Source organism: Sciurus carolinensis, chromosome 2 (assembly GCF_902686445.1).
Source record: "Sciurus carolinensis chromosome 2, mSciCar1.2, whole genome shotgun sequence".
NCBI lineage: Eukaryota > Metazoa > Chordata > Mammalia > Rodentia > Sciuridae > Sciurus > Sciurus carolinensis.
In genome coordinates, this window is record NC_062214.1 from 19,570,309 (window position 1) to 19,595,734 (window position 25,426).

Genomic DNA, 25,426 nt, shown 5'->3' on the forward strand with positions numbered 1-25,426 from the left:
TGACCGCACTGTTCCTGGGCTCTGGGAGCTTGGGTGCGGTCAGCTATGCCATCTTTATCCCCTGCATCTAATCATCCATTCATTCGTTCAAAAAATACTGGACTATCATGAAAGCCACTCCTTCAATTACACACTTCTCTTTCTTTTCTCTCACTCTGTAGTTTTTGCCCAGCAAAACTCTAATCCTGTTTAAACCCTATTTTCCACCTACTTTTCACCAGCCATATAGGTCTGGTGAAAGATAATGCAACCTTACTCATTGACTGGTTGTGCTCCAAATGAATGATCTTAAGTGTGTTCTTAAGATTGCCTGCCAGCTTACATTGCACTCATTCACTCTACCTTTTCCTTTCTCCTTATTCTCAGTGAACGTGTTTCCTATTTCACTGAGAAAATAGAAGTAGTCAGAAGAGGACTCCGCATGAACCCACCGTCCCCACCACACCACTTCCCTGAGGGCAACTCTGCCCACACAGGCCTTCTGTTTCCATGGGTGATCTGTGCCTCTGCCTATCCAACACCAACCTTTCTGCCAGGACACTAACTTCCAGTCCCTCTCCTACTAACCCCTATCTCTCCAGCAATAATTCTCCTCTCTTTCCTGGATCATCACTCCCCATCCCCCCCCCCCCAGTTTTTTTTTTTTCCTGTGCAGGGGATTAAAGCCAGGGGCACTCAACCACTGAGCCATGTCCCCAACCCTTTTTTTGTATTTTGTTTAGAGAAAGGGTCTCATTGCGTTGCTGAGGCTGGCTTTGAACTTGCAATCCTCCTGCCTTAGACTCCCAAGCCACCGAGATTACAGACATGAGCCACCACATCTAGCTACTTTCTCTTCTTTATTAATTCATTCCTAACAGCATGCAGCATGCTGAAGTATAGCTTATCTTGAAAAAAACCTCTCTTACCCCTACATTCCTCTAGCGCTACCCACCCCCCATTTCTCTGCTCACTTTCACAGTCTACAACCTCAAATAAGTGGTCTACACTGACTCTCCAGTTCCCCTCCAGTTCTCTCTTGAACTTTCTAATCAAGCTAATGCCCCATGGCTCTACCAAAACCTCTTGTCAGGTCATCATGAGCCCCACAGTGCTAAATCCAACAGTTGATTTGCAGAGTGGGTCTTCTTTGTGAAAACGGGCAGAGAGCATATGTGCAACTGTAAAGCACTTCATCCATGTGAGTGGATACCACCTTTTAAAATAGTTGATGCACTCTACTGCTAAGACATCCCTCCCTCCCTCTCTCCCCATCCTCTCCCCATCCCCAGTCTGTTTATGAAGTTATTCAAGCCCAACTCTAGGGCCTTGTGTCCCTGCTCTGGGACCCAGCATCCAGAAGGCCACAAGAGAGCACCCTTTCCATTCTCTTTCAAGACACCAACAAATTCTATATGTGACAAGGACAAGGGTGAAGGACAAGGACATAGCGTGGGGCTATGCAAACACATAGCTTGCTTATGCCTCTCTTGCTGATGGGGGAGGGGAGAGGATAAAACCAGGGCTTTACCCACTGTGTTGCTGTAATAAGGTGAAGTACTATATGGTACTGTACTTCCCCACTGTAACCTAAATGAGAAGGACTGGAATGGGTGGGGGAAGGGACAGGGCAAGAATGGAACAGAGGAGGGGGAACCTGTGTTACTGGTAAAATATGTCCACAGGCAAGGTTTTGAAAATGTTGGGAATAAATATATGCTACAATAGGGCCTCATATAATTTCAAAAGGAATATATGACAGAATGAAGTTCATTTCCAAACACCTGTTTGTTATGGTTTGGATGTGAGGTGTCCCTCAAAGGCTCACGTGTGAGACAATGCAAGAAGGTTGGAGGAGAAATGATTGGGTCATAGCCCTAATCTAATCACTGGATTAAATCCTGATGGAATTAAACTGAGTGGTAACTGAAGTGGGAGGGTGTGGCTGGAAGAGGGGGGAATTGGGAGCATGGCTTTGGGATGTGGACACACACTCTCTCTCTCTCTCTGCTTCCTGGCGATATGAGCTGTTTCCCTCTGCACACTCTTCTGCCACAATGTTCTGCCTCACCTTGAACCCCAAGGAATGGAGCCCGCGTTCTATGGAGTAAAACCTCTGAAATTGTGAGCCCTCAAATAAACTCTTCCATTTCTACAGTTGTGATAGTCATTTAGTCACAGCAATAAAAAATACTAAGACACTGTGTTTTCTTGAATTCATTAGTTTTCATCATCCCCAAATCTAGAAAGATAACAGCTGTGCATCTGAGTCCCCAGAACTCAGGGACCTCCTGGGACCATCAGCCTCACCTACCCTCCATTCTTGCACTACTTTGCAAATTCAAGTCAATCTAATCCAAGTAAGTCCACAGCAATAACCACAGTCACACTAGCAGATGTTATTAAAAGGAATTTAATAATCTTAATTAAAAACTCTTAACAGCGAATTCCGTTACAGGCCTTGGCAGCTGGAAGCAACTCCAGGGGCATGTGCCCCCTTCAGGATGTGGTTGAACCCAGTCTTGGACATGAGGCCCGCCACTGCCACATGGCGAGGAGTTACCAGGAAGTTACTTCAATACAATATCAAAGATCCATGAGGATTTTTTTTAAAAAAAGTTTTAAATATATTAGACTCTCTTGATTGCCATTTTTTACACAAAGCTGCTGATACAGTATACAGAGTTTTAACTTTTTTTCACATAAAATACATTTTTCTTAAGTGTTCTCTGTACATCAGTGGCTTCTGGTCTGGTGAATTATTGCGGAGGGCTGGGGGTCTGCAGACTTTTCCTGGGTGTGCAGAGCCAGGCCCCGCACAGTGGCACTTGCAATGCCCACTGGAAGCAGGCCCTCTAACCAAACTAGAGAGGACCATAGCTTCTGGCAAAGGGAGTCACTCCTGCGGAGTTGTCCACTGACCATGTGACCCTTTGGTCTTGTGTGCCCTTGAGGAGGGGAGGCTAACCCCAGGCTACAAATAGCAGGAGTTACACACAGTCCTTCTGGGCATCTTGGAAGGAGTGCCCTTCTGGAAACTACCCCAGCATCCTGCTCTGGGAGAGCAGGTGGGAGAGAGAGCTCAGAATCAGTGTCTGACACCAAGAACCAAGAGTCGCATGTTATTACAAAGTCAGCAAATTTGTGGTGGGCCCGGACAGGGGCCACATCTTTGTCTACTTTTCGAAGCTTTCTAAAACTGATCAAACAGTGTAGAGCTGTATAGTTGATGTAATTATATCCTGAAGTCTTCAGTAGACCTGGGCCTAGGGTTCATTCAGGTTCCCTGAGCTACTGACCGGAAACTCACAATCTGGTGATAACCACTAACAATTTCCAATTGTTTGGTGCATAAGGTGGGAGCAAGAGCCAGAGCTCACAGCAAGCCAGGCGGCACCTGCTTTGGAAATAGCCTCCATCAATCTGCCAGGAATTGCCACCAGACCTGGGTCTCAGCAGGAGCTGGGCATCGGGTGGACCGTGCCAAGTTTCTCCCAGCTCCTTGATCCACACCCGCCAGGGAGAGAAGCTGAGTCATGGGAAAGGCTTGATGTTAAAGTAGTGGCTGCTTCCCTCCCAGTGTCCACTGGTGGAGTAGGGGAATGATAGATAAGCAAGATGCAACGACTTTAAGGACCAGAGATGCATTTGACAGCAAAACTGCAGACTCCTTATTCTTCTAGACAATGACCTCAGACTGCTATTATACAATCCCTCCCCCCGCCCCCCAGGGATGCTGGCCCAAAGGCAGCTAACTCTGAAGGTTCCTGACGGACTTGGGATGGTGCCTGCCTGGGACCCTAGATTCAGCATCTTCACTCAGTGGCAAATGTTATCCAGGGGTGGCCATGAAGGTATTTCCCAGTTAAAAGGATTCACACTCTTAAGGATTCCAGAAGCTGAACAGCCTGGGGACAGTGGGTTGGGATGCAGTCCCTCTGCTCAGGTGAACCAGGTAGGGCTACTGATGCCTGTGGTCCTCAAATGATGAAAACCAGGAAGGGCTCTCCTTACTCCATCTTTGTTCCTCCTTCTTCTGCAGAACCTGCCATAGTGCCTGGTATGTTTCAGCTACTCAGGAAGTTTCGTGAATGAATGAACTGATGATCCTGGAAGCTGTTCTCCAACTCATCCCTCAACATTCAGGAGACCTACAGGGAGAGCTCTCCAGGGACTTGAAGTCCTAACAGGGAACATTTATCCCTGATGGAAAACAAGAGCTAAAGCCCAGGAGTCACTTCTCTCTGAGGACAGCTCCTGTCACTTCTCTCTGAGGACAGCTCCTATGGGGGAATCAGCTGGGATTCCCAGCCTTCTGGGTAGAGAGGAATGACCCAGAAGAAGGAGAGAAGGAAGGAGGGAATGGCCGGGAGGGTTCAATGTGGACAGTAGTCTCTGGCCCCTGCTCAGGAAGATCAGAACACCTGCACAGCTGTCTCCTGGGGAGGGCGGCTACCCTCAGCCCGATCCACCTTATAGGCCACGTCAGCCACAGAGGCATTTCAGTGTTAGTAGAGCCCAAAGCGTGGTTTTTGGATATTCCCCTGCTTTTGCCATATGCTGAGTTGATGGAGACCCTACTCCCAGACCCCAGAGATGTGAGAGGTGTCATGTACACCTATCTTCGGTCTCCAGTGCTGCATCTCCGCCCTAGATTACATCTGTTCAGGAGTTGGGACGGGGAGACCTGGTGCTGGGAGACCCCCATCTGCTTCCAGCAGCCACCAGGGCTACTCTCTGGCCCAGCTGCTCTGCTCCTGGTAAAGCATCAACCAGATCCCTTGTGGTCCTGCTTCCTCTCTGGGAAAGAGAAGCCATGGGAGCCACAGACAGGACTGAAAATGACAAAGAGGGGACCCCATTACTAGGCTGTGGCACGAGGGGGGCTCCTCCAGCCCCAGTCCCCTGACCCAGGGAGAATTCTCATAGGCTCAGAAAGAAGGAGGTTAAAGGGAACCCTGATCTGTTCCCCACATCAGAATCTGGACCAAGAGGGCTCCTTCAGAGCTCTAAGGAGGTAGTTTTAGGATGAATAAAGGCGCACAGGGCAGGAAACAAACCTGCAGCTTGTCAGTTACACCAATAGGATTTGGCAAAGCCTGCGGGTGGAGCCTGACTCATGGGCAACACTTTCAAAGGGGGTCATGAGAGAATGTGATGGTGAGATGGCAGGAGCCCTCCTCCCCGGCAGCAGGAAGACTGGGGCTATGACATTGTAGGGCCAGGGAGAAGTCCACCTCCAGTCCTATCTCTGCTCTCCTGAAAGCAGTACAGGATGTTGGCCACGGGCACCTTGGATTTGTAGCCTTGAGGTACTGCCACCCGGTAGGAGTAGGCTGGGAGCCCTGGGGTCAGGCAGGAACTCACAAGAGCCAACTGGCAAACTCCTCTCACTGAGCATTCCAGAAAAGACAAAGCTGGGCCTGGGGTCCTGAGCATTCACTCTGCATACCTGACTGATGTGTAAGGCAGAAGGAGTGGGGTGCAAGGGGCCCAAAAGCTCACTCTGATGGCTCAGTCTAAGGAGGGCTGGCAGAGATGCGCTGGACCAGAATGACCCAAATCCCTTACAAAGACAGGCTAGGATGCTAGGTTCTGTCACTGCCAACCGGAAATGTTCTCAGAAATTAACTCACTTCTCTCCCCGGAAAAGGCCTCCCAACAAAACTCCTCGCTTCGCCTCGTCTTTCCAACACCAATGGGTAAACCTGATCTTGACACCATCATGGGAGAAACCTGGAGTGTTACAGCCTAAAATAATGTTTTCATCCAATGTAGTTGGAAACACTGACTTTGCTGCATCCCTCCCCAGCCCACCCCTTCATACGTCTACCAAGAGCAAAACTGGAGTAGAATGGCCTGGTTTTCCACTTAGCCCCTGGGTGGTCACGCAGCTCCTGTGTCCTGAGATGGACAGGAGGGCAGCTCTCAGTGAGGCTGCAGGAGTAGGTCTGTGTCCTCCACGTCTAACCCATGGAGGTTCCTGGCTCCCCCTGGACACAGAGAGGACTTCCTGTCCCTGCCGGGTGTGGATGGTGGCCCAGGACCCTGGTATGACCCTGGGCAGGACTGTGGGCCTCAGCTTAGCAGGTTCCTCCCATTTAAGCCACCACGGCAGTTGTGCCAAGACTGTCTTCACTTCAATCCTTTTGGGAATGGCCCACAAATGCTCAGCCCCTCCTGCTCTCCATGAGCCCAGGTCATTCCTGAACGTGTGAATTGACAGTTCATGAGTGTGTGGTGTGGTGTGTGTGTGTGTGTGTGTGTGTGTGTGTGTGTGTGAAGACTGGTCCCCAGAAGCCTTTATCAAGAACAGAACTAAGATCCCAAGCCCGCCCTCCCCAAATCTGACGGCAGAGTGAGTCAGGGCCACTGCGTTTCAGATGGCAGACGATGCAGCAGGAAGCAGAAGTGAGGGGAGCGGGGATGCGGAGGGCAGCCGGCTGAGGGCTGGGGGCAGCATTCCTCTGGAAAGCCGAGCCCACCTCTCCCAGGCTGCCCTCTGAGGCCTCCGCAGTCAGGGCAGTGGGGCTGGCCCGGATCCCAGGGGCCTGGCCCCGCGGCATTGCTCTCCTCCGGCACACTGGGACTAGGAGATGCGACAGCAGCCGTGGACCTTCTCCTCCATCTCCTCCATGGGGGCCTTGAACTTCAAGAGCGGGGGATCTCCACTGGTGACCGTGTAATACACCGAGGTGCCGTTGCTGCTGTAGGGTGAAGTTCTGCCTCCGATCAAGGGGGCCTTGCCTTCATTGCTGCTCTCCCCGGTCCTGGCCATGCTGCTGCCCAGGTGGGTGCTCAGGAAGGGGTGGCTGAGCAGCTTGGCGGCAGCCCGCTGGCGCTTCAGCTCCAGAAGCGTCTGGGGGCTCTGCTCCTTGTAGCTGCTCCAGGGTGGGGCAGCGTCGGCCACGCTGGGGCTGCTGTAGGCCATGCTGTAGTCAGGCACCTCGTGCATCTTCCAGACATCCCCGTTGGACAGTGCATACTGGTAGGCGCTGACCGGGGCCCGGAGGCCATTCTCCACAGGCCCATCCAGTTCACCCCGGGAGATCTTGGTAGAAAATTCTGAGAGCAGCACAGGCTTCTCCAGCCTGGGGTTCTGAGGGTGAGAAGAACAGCATCACCAGCTGGCTAGAGGGGCTACACCCACAACCCACCTGCATCTTTGCTGAGAGCATGGACATTCTGACGCATCCTCCATCTGTTCTCTCCCTGGATAATAGGGCCTCTGTGTTCCTCTAGGACATCACCTGTCTATAGGTCCTGGTAGAGCTGACCAACCCCAACTTTTCTCCAAGGGCTGGAGCATGACCCCAGGCCTGGCTAGTGCACATGTTTTATTCCAGGGACTGATTGGTCCAGGAACGAGCCCTTGACTGAAAGTGATTCCGTGAAACTCTACCCCAGGACTTTTACTTGAACAACTGGGAAGAAGAAGTTTCTGTAGGAACTGCAGAAGGCAAGAATGATGTGAACTGGAGGCTGTAGAGACACCATGTCAAAGGTGCTTTCTCTGCTTGTGAGGGAAGCCGCCATTAGGGAAGAGAGAGAGAGAAAGAGACTGCATTTTCATGTTGTGCTTTGAGCCCTTAGATCCAGCTAAGCTCAGACTTTCTCAGTTACATGAGCCAATAAATTCCATTTTTTGTGTAAGTTAATTTCAGTTGGATTTGTCAATTACTTGTAATCTTTCCTCTCTGTTCTCTGCAAAGCTGCACTTCACATGAAGGAGATTCTCATCTAGGAATCCCGTATGGTCCTTGCATAACAAGAGCTTGAAAAGCAGCCGCTGCCCAGAAACTAGACACCAACAGGGACATACATGTGACAGTGGCAAGGATGGAAAGCACACCCCACAGAGTGAAGAGACACAGGAAAAAACTGGAAACATATATGACAAAAAGGGGCTCATTTTCCACATATATCAACAGCTTTTAAAAGACCTAAGTATCCTTTTTCTGTTTTATCTTTTTGTTTTTGTTTTGAAGTACTGAGAATCGAACCCAGGATCTCACACATGCTCAAAAAATATTTAAAAAAAAAAAAAAAAAAAAAGGATCTATGCTGCACACCAGCAAGACTGTTCCTAGGACTTGTTTCACAGACAAGCTCCCTCACGGGCACATAAAGACCGGCACGTCATCTCTCGGCAAGCAAGAAAGTGTGACCAGTCCTTATATTGCAATGTTCTACAGCTGGTAAAAAGAATGGAGGAAGTCTCCACATGTTGGCATGGAAAGATCTCCAGGAAACATAAAATAAGGTTAAAATGTAACATTGGGAGAGACACTTTCCGTAGTGTGTTTATTCTCTCTCTCTCTCTCTCTCTCTCTCTCTCTCTCTCTCTCTCTCTCTCTCTCTCATGGCTCCTTCTGAACCAAGCAGGCAGACCATACCATATCATAGGGGGATGAAGGGGACACACACACACAGATTTTGATGGTTTAAGCCAGTGTTTCCCAAACCTTCATGTGCAAATGAGTCACCTGAGGATCTTGTTAAAATACATACTCTGATTCAATAGGTCTGGTTTGGGGCCTGAAACTCAGCATTTCTAACGCCTTACTGCTGATGCTTTGAATAGCAAGGATCTAAGACACTGTGTTTTGGATATACATTGGAATCATCTGGAGAATCAAAAATACATTTACAGTCAGCCTTTTGTATCTGTAGGTTCTGCATCTGCAGATTCTGTCAACCTTGGGTCAAAAATATCCACACAAAACAAATTCGGTCTGTATTGAACACGTACAGACTTTTTTCTTATGATTATTCCCTAGACAAACACAGCATAACAACAATTTACATAGCATTTACACTGTATTAGGTATTACAAATCTTATTCTATAAGTAATAGGAAGACTGCATGGGTTACATGCATTTTATATAAAGGACTTGAACATCCACTGATTTGGGTATCAGTGAAGGTGCCCTGGAACCAAGTCCCCATGGATACCAAGTAACAAATGTATATAATAATGCCAATTTGAAAAGGCTACATATTATATGATTCTAACCATGGGACATTCTGGAAAAGGCAAAACTGTGTAGATAGTAAAAGATCAGAGGTTGCCAGGGTTTGAGGAAGATGAACAGGTGTGGTATAAGGGATTTGGGGGGCACTGAAAGTGCTCTGCATGATATATGGTGGATGCGTGTTGACACTGCATTTGTCAAAACCCACAGCAATAACCCGGATTGAACCTCCTGTGAACTGGGTTAGCGTACCAACATTGACTCATTCACAATACATATGTACTACATTAGTGCAAGATGTTAATAAAAGGGGAATCTCAGGATCATGAAGAAGGGGTCTATACGGACTGTCTATACTCTCCACTAATTTTCCTGCAAGCTCAAATTTTCTCAAAAAAAAAAAAGGTATTAATTTTAAAAAGAAACTTGTACATAAAATGCCTGAGTCCCCACCCCAGAGATTTGGGTTTCATAAGTCTGGACCATGCCTTGGACATCAGTTGTTTGTTTGTTTGTTTTTAAGAAAGAAAAATATCTCCCCAGGTGATTTTTATTGCACAGTTAAACCACGGATTGAAAAGCCTATCACAGTTGCGCCCAGGACCAGGGAGTTAGCTCTGCCAAAGAGAGAAGCAAAGCCAGGTCAGAGCCATGGCAAGAATCTAATGTTAGGGGGAGGCTGAGCAAATACTCCCTCAGATAAGTGACTCTCAAATCCTCATGTCCTTAGAATCTACACCTGAAGGCTGGTTAAGCACAGCTGGACCCCAGGCCAAGGCTGCTGATTCAGTATGGCTGGGGTGGGGCTTGGACATCTGCTTCTCTCACAAGTTCCCAGATGATGCTGATGCTGCTGGTCCAGGGACCACACTTTGAGAATTCCTGCTTCAGAGACTATCACATGCTAATGCCTAAAGCCTTGAAAGGGACAGGGATAGAAAAGGAATGAGCTCTGACCTCTGTAACCGTGTCCTGTCATCTCCTTTCCTCCGGGATGGAGGCTTCAGTTTGAATGCGGCCCTGGATGCTGAGAGTTGCCAGGAGGTAGGTTGCTAGGTGACTGTGGTCCTGCTCTAGCCAGACTTTCTCTGCACCCCCTCTTCTCCCCAACCTGAAAAACCCAGTCCCAGAGGCAAATGAGCCCATCTGTTTGCCTTATCTAAAACCAACAGGCTTTAGTCTTGATGAAGAAGTCCTAGAGAGTAACAACAGAATCAGTCCTAAGTGTGGTTCCTAGTTCCTATATACCTGGCCCTATTCCCCACAGGCTTAATGATTTATAAGACTCCATCAATGAGCACTTGTGGGGGAGTCCTTGCACCTGTGAGATGGGAACCAACACAGGTTGGTTAAAGCCAGGATGGGGGCAGGGAGCTGGTTCTACAAGGATTTTTAAGAATCTCAGTCTCCTACAAATCAATTAGAGAAAGATAGCACAGCGAAAAAAGCAGGAGGTGGAAGGGTGGGAGAGATGCTTCACAAAAGAGGATAATCAAAGGGCCAATAAGCACAGGAAAAACAAATTTAAAACATAAGCTGCCACAGCAACCCCAAGAGAAGTGGCTCAAGTTAAAAGCACTGGTGATACTAAGCATGCCAAGAAACAGGGGCTGGGGTTGTGGCTCAGTGGCAGAGCACTTGCCTAGCATATGTGAAGCACTGGGCTCGATCCTCAGCACCACATAAAAATAAATATAAATAAAATAAAGGTATTGTGTCAAAAAAAAAAAAAAGACTAAGAAACACTCTCACATGGCTCATGAGAGAGCAGATAAGTACAACCACTTTGGAAAATGGCTGGGTAGTGTGTACTAAACTAAACATGCCTACCCCATACTGGATTCCTGGGTTAATGCCCAGTAGAAAATAGTGCTCATATATACCAAAAACACTCACAGGATTGTCTACAACAGCTTTATGGCATAATAGCCCAAAGATATCCACCAATAGGAGAATGGTTAGGTAAACTGTAATACAGTTGCTCTCCGTATCCAGAGGCTCCAGAAACCCCTGTGGATACCAGAGTCTTCAGATGCTCATGTTCCTCATATAAAATGATGTAGCATTTGCTATAACCTACATACATCCTCTTGTATACTTTACATCTTCTCTAAATTACTTATAACACCTAATGCAATACATATGCTATATAAATAGCTGTCATACTACATTGTTTAGAGAATAATGACATGAAAAACATCTGTACCTGTTCAGTATGGGCACAATCTTTCTAAAAATATTTTCAATCCAAGTTGGTTGCATCCGCAGATGCAGAACCCACAAATATGGAAGGCTGACTGTATTCCAGAGTAAAGAGGAAGAAGGATCTAGTACTATATGCTACAACGTGGATGAAATCTCAGACATAAAAGAAGCCAGACACAAAAGACCCACTCATTCATACACATAAGCAAAACCAGTCTATAGCACTCAAAGTTAAACAGGGGTGTAGGGGGAGGGATTGATGAGGAGAGGGACCATGGGACCCTTCTAGGGTGATATTGTTCTAGAGATGCATCTAAGCATACACATTTTTAAAAAAAAAAAAACATTGGAAAGGGCTGAGGTTGAAGCTCAGTGGTAGAGCGCTTGCCTGGCATGTGTAGGGTACTGGGTTTGATTCTCAGCATCACATATAAATAAGTAAATAAAATAAAGGTCCACTGATAACAAAAAAGAAAATCATTGGAAAACTCACTTAAGATTTGAATACTATACCACACATAAGATACACTCAACCATAAAGAAAATATTAAGCATAGCTGGAAAGCAAGTGAATGTGATTTTTTTGATCTGTAACTCTTTCCTTCCCTTCTCTTGAGCTTGGGGCCAGGCAGAGCAAAGCTTGCACATGTACCCTTTCTGTGCCCAGCAATCCCTTGGCAGGTGCCTTCACTCATGCCTATGAGACAGCCTGGGAGTGACCTCTCTATTCACACTGGAAAACAGGTCCCACAGAGATCCATGGGCATGCCAGGCAGCTTATCATTTTGCAATACCCTCCAGGAATGTTTTGCTCTGTTCACTGACAGAAAGGAAGATCACAGCTGGTACAGCTAGCTTCTCCCTTCTCCTTGCTCAGCAGTTCCGCTCTGGCCCTAAACTTGTCCTCTCCAACCAGTAAGACAGCTGCCATGCATGGACCTGACTGACGGTGTTGGTAGTGGGTTGATCATGTCCACCCACAACCTCTGAATGTGATTATTTGGAATAGGGTCTTCTGAGATGTAATTAGCTAAATTAAGACAAGGTCATACTGGATTGGGGTGAGCCCTAATCCAATGGTGTCCTTAGAAGAAGAAAAAAAAACCTCAGACACACACATAAGGAAGAAGACCTGTGAAGACAGAGGCGGAGATTGAAGTCACACTAAAAAAAGTCAAGGAATACCTGAGCCATTGTAATTTGTTACAATAGCACAGGAAATGAATATAACGAAGCACTTCAAAGCCCAGGCCCCCTGGCTGCTTCTTAGAGGTCCTGCCAGCGCCCTACTCATCTTTCCAAAAATTCTTCCAACCAGAAGTATTCTGATAAACACCATTCTCAACATCTGGTTGTATTTTCCCCACAAAATTTTAGTGCCCTTAGCTCCTGGGATGGCTGTCTTCTGCAGAGTCCCAAACCAGATCTGCTGGAGGACAAGGAGGCACATGGTAGGTACTCACTGTCTCCCTCCTGCATGCCAAAGCTCCCAGCTCTGACTAACATACCGAGGGTCACCACATTAACTACAGGAACCACCACCACTGGAAGGGACCCAGCTGCTTGTGGGCCAGCTTCCTCCCTCTGAAGGTTCTCAGATAAAGAGAAAGACTAGGCCTGGCTCTGTCTTCTCAAGGCACCGGCTGACAGTGGGCAGGGTGGGGGTCACTCACTGGGTCCTTATTCTCTTGGTCTGTCCTCGTCTCCCTGATGTCCCCGTTGTAGGTGGCGGTGCGCTGATCCTCGGCTGCGCTCCGCTGCTGCCACAGTATGGCCTCCCCCTCGTACTCCTTTCTGTACAGGTTGGTCCTGTCCGACAGGCTGGCTCGACGTACTACCTTCCTGAGGGGACAGAGTGGGTGCTGGAGGCTGCGCCCAGGCGCCACAGGTAAGAGCGCGCAGGGGACCCTGGCTGCCCTGCTCCGACTCACCCACGGCTGCCTGCGCTGGATGTCCTCCGGCTCAGGGACGACTTGTGCCTCAGCTGTGACTTCATGATCACGTCATGCTTGTGCTTGAGCTCCAGCAGCAGGACCTTGAACTCCTCCTCCTCACACAGGTCTGGAGGGCAGAGAGATCAGTGGTGGGGGAGGGGCGGGCAGGGACCTGTGGCCCAGGAGGGTACCCCCGACCAGGGCAGCCACCACCCCAACCCACTGAGAGCTCCCAACACCTTTTGGGGGCATGCAGGGAGGGAGAAAGCCAGGCCAGTCTTGTTGCCTGGGCTAGAACCACATCTTAGAAGAGGGTAAGAATAGGAAACCCCAGTTCCGCACACAAACTCCCAAGGCTCCCAACTGGGACAAAGGGACTCATACCCCTCTTTGATAGTGTCTGGGAGAGTCTCTTGAGAGAAACAAGCAGTAACCCCATCCTTGTGGCTCAAGCAAAAAGTTATGCAAAGAAACTGAGAAATATGCACAACCCCGGTCTGCCTGATCCTTCTATCCATCCATTGGTTGACCTGGTCATCTCTCCATGGGTTCATCCTCTGCCCATCCATTTATCTATCCATCCATCCATCCACTCATCCATACATCCACACACCCCCCACCTACATATCAGCACATCTACCTGTCTACTCCATCCATCCGTCCATCCATCCATCCATCCATCCATTCATCTGTCCATTAATCTACCATTCCTTAATGCAGTCGTCATTCATCTACTTACATACATACCAATCCCACACCATTCAGCCATAAATTCATCCGTTTATCCTTTCCCCCACCAATACACAGTGCCTCTGTGCATGCCAGACACTGTGCAGGACTTACCTATAGGCATCTCATCCATGGATGTCCTGGCACTGAGACTAGCCCCATGGGACACCAGTAGTTCTGCCATCTGCATCTAAAACACAAGAAGAAGCCCTTGTTCCCTTGACCAGGGATCACAAAGCCTAGAAGCCAGAGAGTGCCCAGGGTCTTGGTTATATTATTTTACTTGATGATGCTGGAAATTGAACCAGGGCTTTGTGGGGTTTTTTTGGTTTGTTTGAGATAGGGTCATGCTATGTTTCCCAGGCTGACCTTGAACTCATGATCCTCTTGCCTTAGCCTCCTGAATAGCTGGAAGTACAGGTATGCATCACCACACCTGGCCCCAGACCTCTTAGAATGTAACCCAAAAGATGGTGGGTCAAAGTTGATTCTCAGGGAAGATGCTACAACCTGGAGCCACGGGGGAACCCTGGAAGATACGATGGGCTTAGAAGCCCCTCCACATGCCTTGGTCACACCAACAGGGAGAAGAAGGAGGAGCTGGCTGTGACTCAAGAGCTGCCAGGTGTCTAAGGAGGCACTGTGTAAGCTGCAATACTATCTGGGAAACAAATGGAGAAAATACGCAAAGCAGAAATGATGGGAATTTTCTAATTGGGAAAATCTCATTAAGATACAGTGAACCAATATGTTTTTGCAAACTCCCTGAGTCTTTTCATATCCCATGTACTTGATGTAGTCAACACCTTAAGTGGGTTCTTTGAACCAACTGCCAGCCCAAGGACTTGTTGATGGCAGGTTGACCTTATGCTGGCCTCCCCCACATCCCTGTGGGTGTGAACTACCTGTCCCCAGAAGGCTGCTGCATGCAGGGGCTCCCAGCCATCCCAGTCCTTCACATCCACACGCACTCCATGGTCCAGGAGGAGCTCAGCAGCCCGCAGGTATCCATGGGCTCCAGCTATGTGCAGCTGGAAGAGAGGAAAGAAGTGAGCGTTCCCTAGGGGGCTGGCCCCACTGACATCCCAGAACGTCCTTGAGGCCAGCAGAATGGAATAGAATGAGGTGGGAAAATCAGCAGAGGATTATTAAATCTGAAATACGGATCTAGAGGAGAAAGCAGAGAAGTGAGTTCTCCTCCATGATTCCCTACTGTGTGCTGAGCCCTGCAGCTCAGTACTTGGCTGGGAATATAAGGCACGAGTGGGATAGTGATACTGTTAATAACAATACTGATCATTGCTAAGATCTGCTGAGTTTATAAATTTGGTGCTGAGCACTTGCCATGCAGAATCTCACTTAACCTCTCAACATTCCTGTGAAGAAGATACTATTATCTCAAGCTTCCTGGAAGAAAGACCTGAGACCTAATAGGTGCCTGGTCCAGCTCGGAGGGCCACCCTGAGACCAGTAGCATTCAATCTCACTACCTGAACCTATTCTTAAGTAGATATCCAAGCAGGGACCCAGCTGATAGAATTGGGTGTGAAGTAGGGATCAGAGCTCTGAAACCAGGTGGGACAAGCCCAGTTACCCTTCTGGGCCTACCAAGTTATCCCTGAGGGACCATGAGCAGAGCTTGGTACTATGGAGCCCTGCCTGCTAAGTTTGAGACCCTGGCACCCCTTGGGTGCCCATGACCAGCACAGAGCCTAAGCCTAGGACAGTGCTTAGCCTTTGTTGGGGTGGGATTCCAAGTCCATGGCCCTGTTTTCAGTTTAGAGGCTACAGAAGCAGACTCTCCATAGTACTGAGCTTCAGTGGGCTTGAGGGTCTAGGAGCAGAAGACAGGGATGTTTCCCTAAATCACTGACACTTGGTTGCAGGAAGTAGAGTTAACCAAGCAAATGAGAGAGGGAAGAAGGTTCCATTGTTTTGTCTAGAAAGTATGTGATCAAAGAAGCCCTCGAAACTGTGGTGACTGACAGATGAAGGGTGAATGGAATGATGGATGGACCAAGCAGTGAATGGATGATTGGGGGTGTCTAATTTATGAAGACAGGGAACCCAGAGGGGAGGCTGTTGCTGCAGAATCAGGGAGTGCTAACGAGGCAAGGCAGTGGGGTAGGACAGGAGACACTAAGGCCGGGGAATGGACAGTGCAAAGCAAGATGGCACAGGTGAATGGGTGAATGATGGCATCAGTCCTTGGGAGGGGGACATCACTGGAGGAGGGGGTTGCTCCAGATGAGCACCAGGAGACTGCAGTGAAGAAAGATCTTGGAGACAGAGTGTGTGGACAGAAGATCCAAGCCTGCCATCCAGGGACCCGCTCTCAGTCCTGATCCACCAGGAGCAGATCCACTTCAAGTCTAGGAGGTCTTGGTTCTGTTGCCTTTCCCCAGCCCAACCAGCCTGGCCCATCTCCTCACCAGTGTGGCACCCTGGGCATCGATCCAGTCAAGGTCCTGGCCCGCTGCGATCATACAATGGATGTCCGCAATCATCTGCTGCTCAGGGGCCGCCCGCATCTCATTGATTTTCTCTTGGGTGATGCCTGCAGAGTGCAAAAGAGGATTTATTCAGCATCCTCATGGCTGGGCCTTGAAGGGGAGGGAGGGCAGATGGGGAGGGATGGTTCCTGTTCCCAGGGTCTTCCAGTCTAGGTACACACAGACTAGCCCGCAAACCATTGTCCCCCAGGCCTGATGAACACAAGTTGACCCACAGAGCAAGAGCTATTTTTGCCTGGCACTCAGTAGGTATGGTATTAAAATTGGTCACTTTCATGTATGCCATTGTCTTATCTAAAAGTCCCAACCATCCACCTACACTTACCCGTCTCCATCTGCTTAACTGCCTGGTGTTCTCTCGTTCTCTCTCTCTCTTTCTCCTTCTCTGGTGCTAGAGACTGAACCCAGGGTGTTTTTACCACTGAGCTATATCCAGTCCTTTTTATTTTGAGACAGGTCTCACTAAGTTGCTGAAGCTGGCCTCAAACTTGTGATCCTCCTACCTCAGCCTCCCAGTTTGCTGGAATTACAGGCAGGAGCCACTGTACTCAGCTCTGTCTCGTTCATCACTGCTGGTCACACTATCTGACCAGAGTCTCTGCTAGTTTCCTTTGTCTAGTCCACAGTTGTGTTTGCAGCACCAGGTACAATATTCAATATAGCTTTGTTGCAGAAATGACTGAATTAATGAATACATTGCCTGAAGAATTGAATAGACAGAGGCAGGAGGGCCCAGAAAGACATTTTATAACCTGAATCCCAGGCTAAAAAGTGTAAGCTGATAGTGGCAGCTACTGATGGTACTTAAGGAGAGGGCGACGTGCTCTACAAAAAGATCATTCAATCAAGCACCCTTGAACAGAATTCAAGAGGTCTATAAATTTGAAAGGATGAAAAAAAAGTACATGCTCATTTTGATTAAGTGAAATTTGGAATTTCCTGCACTAGAATGAAAGTAAAACCCACTGTAGTATTAGCAGTCAGCGCCTCTGAGTTGATCCCCAACAGAAAGCAGGGGTTTTCTTATTGTTATATTATCATTTAATGAATTAAAGAAGTTTCTACCTTAGGTATTTAAAATATTTTGGTAGCTGTGTTTGAATATAATCTGACTTCCTGTACAATTCTGTGATTTTATAACTATATTGAGTCACACTATTCTGAGAAGGGGTCCATAGAGTCACTAGACTGGCAGGAAAATCACTAAGAACCTCTGCAGGAGGTGAGTGGCAATGCTTAGGTGCCAGGGAACAGAGACCCAATCAGTGGGTGACTGCAGCAATCTGGGGAGAAACCCAAGGCAAGGGCTGGCGGGACCTTGGGCTGCGGCGGAGGTCTGCATTGGAGGCCTGTTTACGAGGAGGCACTTCAGAGGCATGCATGGGGTGGGGTGGGGGGTGGCCCAGGCAGGCAGCCTCTCCCCTTGCTGCATTTGTTTCCTCTCTGAACCTCATTTGTGAGCTGAGAACAGCCCACATCTTGTTTATCTGGGCCCCTGGCAGCCAGCTTGGTGCCTGGCACAGAGCAGCACCCGCAAATGTTCTTAACTTTTTATTATCTTCCCAAATGGGAATATATCTTTATGGTGGCTGTTTACTGAATTGTCACAGCTGACGAAGAGGAAACAAGGCCAGCTGAGGCCGCCCGCATGTGTGGGTGACAGGGATGAGAACAATATCTCCCTTCAGCATAGCACGCTTTCCAGGGTCCTTTCGTGTCCTTATCTGGTTAATCACAGATAACAATAATGAGCAACTTTCACATTCACTGCAGGCTGAGCATACGGAGACAGGCACACAGCTAACTAACGCGTTCACTTGCATTAATTTAAGCGCTGCTCCCTGCAGTTCCGTGCCCATTTTATAGCATGCCACTCTCCCTTACCCTGGTACGCCATGCAGGTCTCAATGACATCCAGGGTGGGCTCATCCTCGCAGAGGTCATAGGGCATGTTCCCATCGGAGTTGACAGCAAGCAAGTCAGCCCCACTGCAGAGAAAGGGTCAGGGTGAGGGCCAGGTGGGGGTGGCGAGGGTCGGTCTGGATGCCTCTGCCCTCTGACCTCTCAGCCACCCCAGCATCCATGGCTCCACCATGGACACCCCAGCAAAGTGATGCTCATTGCTGCCCACCACACAGCCTCTGAGCTCAGTGGCTTTAGCATCCCAGGGCCCCAGGTAGAATGGACCAAAGTCCCAAAAGACCTCTCTCAGCTTCCTGCTATGTTGAAGCAGCAGGTGGGCACCTAGGGACAGACATTAAAGTTCTGGTGACAATAATAAAAATATAAACAGCAATGGGACCAATCACCAGACACCTGCTTGGAGCTAAGCCTGCTCTAAGCCCTTTATACACGTCACCTTATTGAATCCTCACAATAGTCACCGTGGGGTGGTACTGATGGCCTCATCTCACTCAAAGGGAACAAAGACTCAGATGGCTCTGACACAACCAATGTCACATAGCTTGGCTGAGGGAGGGTCAAGACCCAAACTCCAGTCTCTCTTGTGATATCTCTTTTCACTTCTTGTTCTATGTCACTCTCCATTGATATGTAGAAACATCCTCCCCCAAGTCCCCACCCTGGCCAGGACAGGGGCAGAACAAAGCCTTGGGACTCCCTGGCAGAATTCACTTTTTGGGCCAGCAGTATCCAAGCATGGCTGTGCGGGTGTGCCCTACAGCAAAATTACCTGGGGACCATTGAAATAAAAGGCAGTTCCCTGGGCTTCACTCCAGCCCTCCTGAAACAGTCTCTGGAGGTGAGGCCAGGGAATATATGAGGCCAGGGAACCCATGCCTCAGGTGATTCTGGTACAGATCAGCGTTGGGGACCCACTGAATCAGACCAGCACCACTCTCTGTCTTCTAGCATCAATGCAGACCCAGGATGTGGCTACCTGATGCTCCTGGCAGATGTAGCCACACTCAGCCCTCTGCTGCGACCTCTCTGAGCTCTTGTGTGCCCCTGAGCAAGCTAATCCACCTCTCTGAGCTGAAGAAGCAGTACTGTCACTCCCACTCCACCCGTGCGAGCCACCTGATGGGCTCCTGCTGCTTGCCAAGACCTGTGTGACATGTTACCTGCTCTCAGCCACTCCTCTGACTCCCTGCACTCAGAGGCTCTCTTTGGTCAAAGGGAGGCCGCTTACACTTACTCCCCTTGGCCTTGCTCAGTCTCTGCCATGATATTCTGCCTGACTCCCCAGGACTTTTGCATCCCTATGTGCCCAATGCCCAGCACAGGGTCTAGCCCCATTCAGAAGCCCACCAATTATTAAATAGATTCAAATGAATACATTTGAAATTGAAGTTGCTTTCTCTGTATGTTTATAGAATCTGAGAAGTCTGGGAAGAATTTCAGGATGGGAAAAGACCTTCACAGCAGTACAGAAAGAAATGGTCTTATTCCTGAGAAAGACACTGCTGGATGGCCCCTCTTACACAAAAAACACAAAGCAAGTTCTGCCTTAAAGAAAAGCATGTGGACAGACTTTGAGGGTAAGACCAAGTGTGTGTGTGTGTGTGTGTGTGTGTGACATATGCATACATTTTTTAACAAATAGCAAGACAAACAAAATAGCAACAATGCATTAAGAGAGTAAAGGAGATAAAGGTAGATGCATGGAGAAAGAGAAAAGGAGATAATAAAAAGAGGATGATATCTTGATCCTAAAGACAGGCAAAAGCATTATAAGAAAATTACAGACTAATATCCCTAATAAGTGATGATGCAAAATCCTCAACAAAATACTACCAAACCAAATTTGGCAAAATAGTAAAAGGATGCATATTAAAGGATCCCACCATGAACAGTAGCATAAGGATGATTCAGCATGCAAAAATAAATCAATGTAATACACCGCATTAACAGAATGAGAAAGCCACATGATCATCTCAATTGATGCAGAAAAAGCATTTGACAAAATATAATATCATTTCATGACAAAAAATAACCAACTAGAAACAGAAGAAAACTACTTCAACATAATAAAAGCCATACACGAAATAACCCTCACTCAATAGTGAAAGACTGAAAGTTTTTCCTTTAAGACAAAGAACAAGGCAAAGATGCCCACTTATGCCACTTCTACTCAACATTTAGAAGGTTCTAGCCAGAGCCATTATGCAGGAAAATAAAAGGCATCTGAATCGGAAAGGAAGATATAAAACTATACTTGTTAACAAATGATACAATCTTATATTCAGAAAACCCTAAAAATTCTACACACACACACACACACACACACACACACACCAAAAAAAGAAAAAAAAAAAACTGTTGGAATTAATAATGAAATTCAACAAACCGGCAAGATATAAAAAGTCAATGCACAAAATTGATTGCATTTCTGTAAGTTAACAATGAAAAATCAAAAAATTAAGAAAATAATTCCATTTATAATAGCATCAAAAAGACTAAAATACTTAGAAATTAATTTAATCCATAAGATTAAAAACTTGGATAATGAAATTGAAAAAAAATCTGAAAAAATATTTTAAAAGACATCCCATGTTCAGGGATTGGAAGATTCAATATGGTCAAGATGTTGACACTACACAAAGCAATCTATGTATTTAATGCAATTCCTATCACAATTTCAAAGATGCTTTTTGCAGAATAGAAAACCTATTTTAAAATTCATGTGACATCTCAAGGGACCACAAATAGCCAAGATAATCCTAAAAAATAAGAATGAAGCTGGAGAACTGAAGTGTCCTGATTTCAGAACTTATAAGGCTACAGTAATAAAAACAGTGCAGTGCCAGGCATTCTGGCAACATTATTCACAAAAGCTAGAATCCAGAAGCAATGCAAGTGTCAATCAAAAGATAAATGGATAAGCAAAATATGGCATATATATACACAATGGAATGTGGTGTGTGCACATGCATGCATGCACACACACAAACTTGATGAAATGCTAATCAGTTTTAAATGGGAAGACAATTTTGACACATGCAACAACATGGATGAACCTTGAGAACAGTATGCCAAATGACATAAGCCAGTTGCAAAAAGACAAATTGTGTATGTTTCCACTTCAGAGAGATTCCTGGAGTACTTAAATTCATAAATACAGAAAGTAGAATGGGTGGCCAGTGGGTAGTTGGGGAGGGAATGGGAGGCATAATAGTTTTCCAGGTACAGTGTTTCTCTTTTGCAAGATGGAAAGAGTTCTGGTGTGGATGGTGGTGGTGTTTGCACACCAGTGTGAACAGAATTAATACCACTGAATTGCACACGTTATGGTTAAGATGGTGAATTTTATGCAATTGGTATTTTGCCACCATAAAAAAAATGGGAGAAAAAAATGATGAAGGAAAAGAAAAAGAATGAAGTGAGACAAAGAGCAGAGAAGATTGAGAGGGACCAAGAGCGAAGGAGACAGAGATGGAGAGAAAAGGAGCGAGACACACAGAGATGGACAGAGGAAAAGGGAATGGGGGAGGAGGGGAGGGGAATCAGAGAAAAGGAGATGGAGATGAAGAGAGGATCTGAGGAGAGAAAGAGCGGGGCAGGCACCAACGGAGACCAAGAAAGAGTGGCGGAGAGAAAGTAGAGGTGAGTGAAAGAAGGGAAGAAGGGAAGGAGGGAAGGCAGAGGAGGGAGGGAGAACAAATGAACGTGGGGCGAATAAAGCAAGAGACACAGGGAGAGCCTTGGGGAGAGCTGGCACGTACTACTGAACGAGGATCTTCACCAGGTTGATGTGGCCGCAGGTGGCTGCAGCATGCAGGGGTGTCCACAACTCATTGTCCTTGGCGTTCACGTTCGCACCATGGGAAAGAAGCAGCTTGACAATTTCCTCAAAGTTGTCGATGCAGCACTGGGAGGAACAGAGGCAGGTGAGTTCCCGGCAGGGCCCCAGGCATTGGTGAGGACACACCATGTTCCCCTTAGAGGTCACTCATGAAAAGGACAGTGGAGCCAGACTACCTGAGTTTGGATCCAGCTCCATTATTTTTATGTTGTAGCATTGCCCATGACCTTGGGCAAGCCACTTTACCTCTGTGAGGCTCAGTTTCCTTGTGAGTAAAAATGAACTTAATATACAAGACAAAAGTATAAAGGTTTAAAAAAAAAAAACATCTGCTATAGAGTGTTCTGCAAATGTTGATGGAATGAGACATGGTATATGATTGGGGTTTTAAAAACCCAGAAGGCTTTCTCCAAACAACATTTCACAGGGAATCCAACTGAGATACCCAGTCCACTAAAGCAGGACTGCTCAGGGTGAAGCGGAGGTGGGGGGGGGGAGGGGCCCTCCCAGCAGTGGTCTTCAAGGTATGGCTGCCAGATCATGGTCTGAAATCTCTGACTTAGAAACTTCTGACCCAGGAGTGCAGACTTGGAAAAGCCCCCAGATAACCAAGTCTCCCACAAAGAACCCAGCTCCATAAGCAGGTTCCAGTCCTGAGACCATCTCTGCAAGGAGACAGCTTGTTTATACTCCTGCCTGTATGGAGCGAGCCCAGCGAGGGGGAAGGCTCAGGAGCCCACCGCTCTGCAGAGAGAACACAGGGCTCTAGGAGCCCCAGACCTCAGGGTCAGGGGAGTGAGAGACTCCATGGGACAGAGGGACTTCAGGCAGGGCCATGCAGGACAGGGGGTGGAGAGCAGGTAGAGAGGAGGATATCAGGGGCTGCTTTGAACACTGTAGGCTGGGGAGTCTCCCTAGCAGTGACTTCTAGAGATGCCAGTAGGGGACACAGCAGGGAACTGAGCTCAGTCCTGTCCATCCAGGTGCAGGCTTGGTTCTCAGTGCAATCAGAGACCCTGGAGAACTATACTCAGAAAAGTAGAACAGACTTGTTTTTTTTTTTTTTTTTTTTTTTTTTTTTTTTAAATCACTCTGCTGGTTCCATGTGGGGAGCAGATTGTGTGTGTGTGTGTGTGTGTGTGTGTGTGTGTGTGTGTGTGTTTACACCCACATTTGGAGGAGACTGTGAGAAGCTATGTCAGAGTCACCCAGTTAAGGATGATGGTGGACTGGCCTACAGAAGTGATGGTAGGAATGAAGAGAAGAGACTGGAAGCAGGAGAAGAAGCACCTGTGGGAGGTGGGTATGACGTGGGTGTAGCATGGGCAGCACCACAGCCCCGCCCTGTCCCCAGAGAGCCAGGGTTCAGTGCCAGAACGACATATGGGAAAGCAGCAACCATTTGCACAGATGTTGCTAGAGACCCAGGTTCTTTCTGAGCCAGCCACTGTGGACAGGTGGAGAAAGATGTGACCCTGCGGGTTCCTGCCAAAGGGGGACAGAACCATGCCGTGACGTGGAATCGCCAGCAGAGGGCACCAAAGACACCAGAGTGAGGCATGGAGCAAGGGGTGGGTCCCCAGCCTGTCACTGGGAGATGGATCTTGGAGCCCTGGGGTCAGGGGCTCCAAGGAACAGAGGAACAGAGATCTCACCCTTAGATACTCCAGAAAGCATGGGGTGGGGTGGAAGCCTCAGGATGAAGGTACAGGGGATTGCACTCCCAGAACTGCAGTCTTCTGAGCCTGCTGACCAGGGGCGGGGCCAGTCTGGACCTGGGACGCCAGAGCCGAGCAAGGGCTGAGTTGGGGTCTGAGTGCAGGGGTGCACGTGCAGAGGGTAGCAGGTGGCAGCGTAGGCAGGCCCTGAATTCACCAATGTGGAAAATGGCAAGAGACTTGCCCTGTGCCGCTCACTTCCCCCATCCAATCTGTCCCCAGCTGTGGATGCATCTTGTCAGTCATGGCCCCCCGCCACTGCCCTGGGTGGGGCTCATCTCTCCCTGCCTCCCTCCTGCTCCCCTCCAAACACCCTCAACCAGAAAGGGCTTCCTGGTTAATCTCATCACGCTGCTCTTGGTTTGCAAACCTCGGAAGGTTCCCTGTTGTCAAGACAAGCAAATCCACACTCCTTGGCCAGGCCTGTGAGGCTCTCCCCGTGCCCTGGCCTCCTCTGTGGTACTGCAGCCACACTCACAGTGACAACATAACAACAGCCCCGGCAACCACGTAACAACAACATGTCAGGTCACGTTCTCTGTGATAGCAGTCGAGGCTTTGAGAGCTGACCGGGGCAGGGCCCCTTGCTAAGTTCTGGCCATGCCTTGCCACATTTAATCCTCAAAGGGAGCCTGTGAGGGTCCTCTCATCCTGTTTTACAGCTGGGGAAACTGGTTCCGAGAGGTCTGGGTGCACAATCCCACGCACGGTAAGAAGTGGATTAAATCCAAGATTAAAATCCACCTACAGAGATGGATTGAAATCCAAACAGTCGGATGCCAAAGGCCCTGTTCCCAACCTTCCTAAGCTTGCCTCCTGTCATCTTCCTGCGGCTCCCTGCATTCTACTTGTGCCACAATCAACCCCCAAACTCCAAACTGGAAAGACTGTGCCTCTGTACAAGCTGTTCCCTCTGCTTTGAATGTTCTTCCTCTTCTACCTAGCAAACTCCTACTCAGCCTTCAAGACCCAGCTCCGTCCCATGTCCTTCCTCTTGGAAGCCTTTCTCAGTTCCCCTTTGAGGCAGGCCATCGGCTCCCAGCTTCAAACTGCCACAGAGCCTTCTGCTTACCTCCATGTGACACAGAACACACTGTGTGGCCTGTGCTGTTATTTATGTGCCTGAGGTCACACCCCCACCATGAACTCTGAGAGTGCTGGAGTCCCATCCCTAGCCGAGTACCTGGCACGGAGGGGATGCCCAGCACATAGTGGTTGAACAAATGAATGGGAGGCTGCAGGGCAGTGGGGGCAGATGCCTCCTGAGAGAGATCTTGGAATGGGACCCAAGGCCAGTGTGACGGTAGGCGTGGGGGCTGGGGTGAGTCTCTAGCCAGCCATGACTTCTAGGCAGCTAAACTTGGAGCCTTGATTTAGGTTCAGGAACGGGTCCTGGGGAAGCCATGCCAGCAAGAAAGAAGTGGGGACATGACATGAGAGTGGCAGGAACCCCAAGACAAAAGGAGGACACCACCAGAGAGTTCACTGAGCCTGCGATGTTGCCTCCAGGCAAGGGGGCCCAGCGCTCTGCCAACCGCTGTGTCCACACACCAGTTAAGACCTCCTTGTTTAAGTCCTGTCTCTGCTGCAGTCCACAGTGTGACCTTG

At 48.3% G+C, this 25,426-nt stretch overlaps 1 protein-coding gene across 4 annotated transcripts in view; it reads right to left on the minus strand.

Moving 5' to 3' along the window:
- Positions 1-2,376: 2,376 nt before the first annotated feature.
- The window catches only part of Ppp1r16b (protein phosphatase 1 regulatory subunit 16B), a 101,283-nt gene continuing 78,233 nt past the window's right edge, over positions 2,377-25,426 (minus strand). For all 4 annotated transcript variants that reach the window (XM_047540735.1, XM_047540737.1, XM_047540736.1 and 1 more), the window contains 8 exons: positions 22,021-22,166; positions 18,221-18,324; positions 16,256-16,380; positions 14,729-14,854; positions 13,938-14,013; positions 13,092-13,221; positions 12,834-13,002; positions 2,377-7,078 (listed from right to left, as the gene is read on the minus strand). In XM_047540735.1, the coding sequence (XP_047396691.1) occupies positions 6,569-7,078; positions 12,834-13,002; positions 13,092-13,221; positions 13,938-14,013; positions 14,729-14,854; positions 16,256-16,380; positions 18,221-18,324; positions 22,021-22,166 (1,386 nt within the window). In that variant the 3' untranslated portion in view covers positions 2,377-6,568. The remainder of the gene's footprint in view (positions 7,079-12,833; positions 13,003-13,091; positions 13,222-13,937; positions 14,014-14,728; positions 14,855-16,255; positions 16,381-18,220; positions 18,325-22,020; positions 22,167-25,426) is intronic.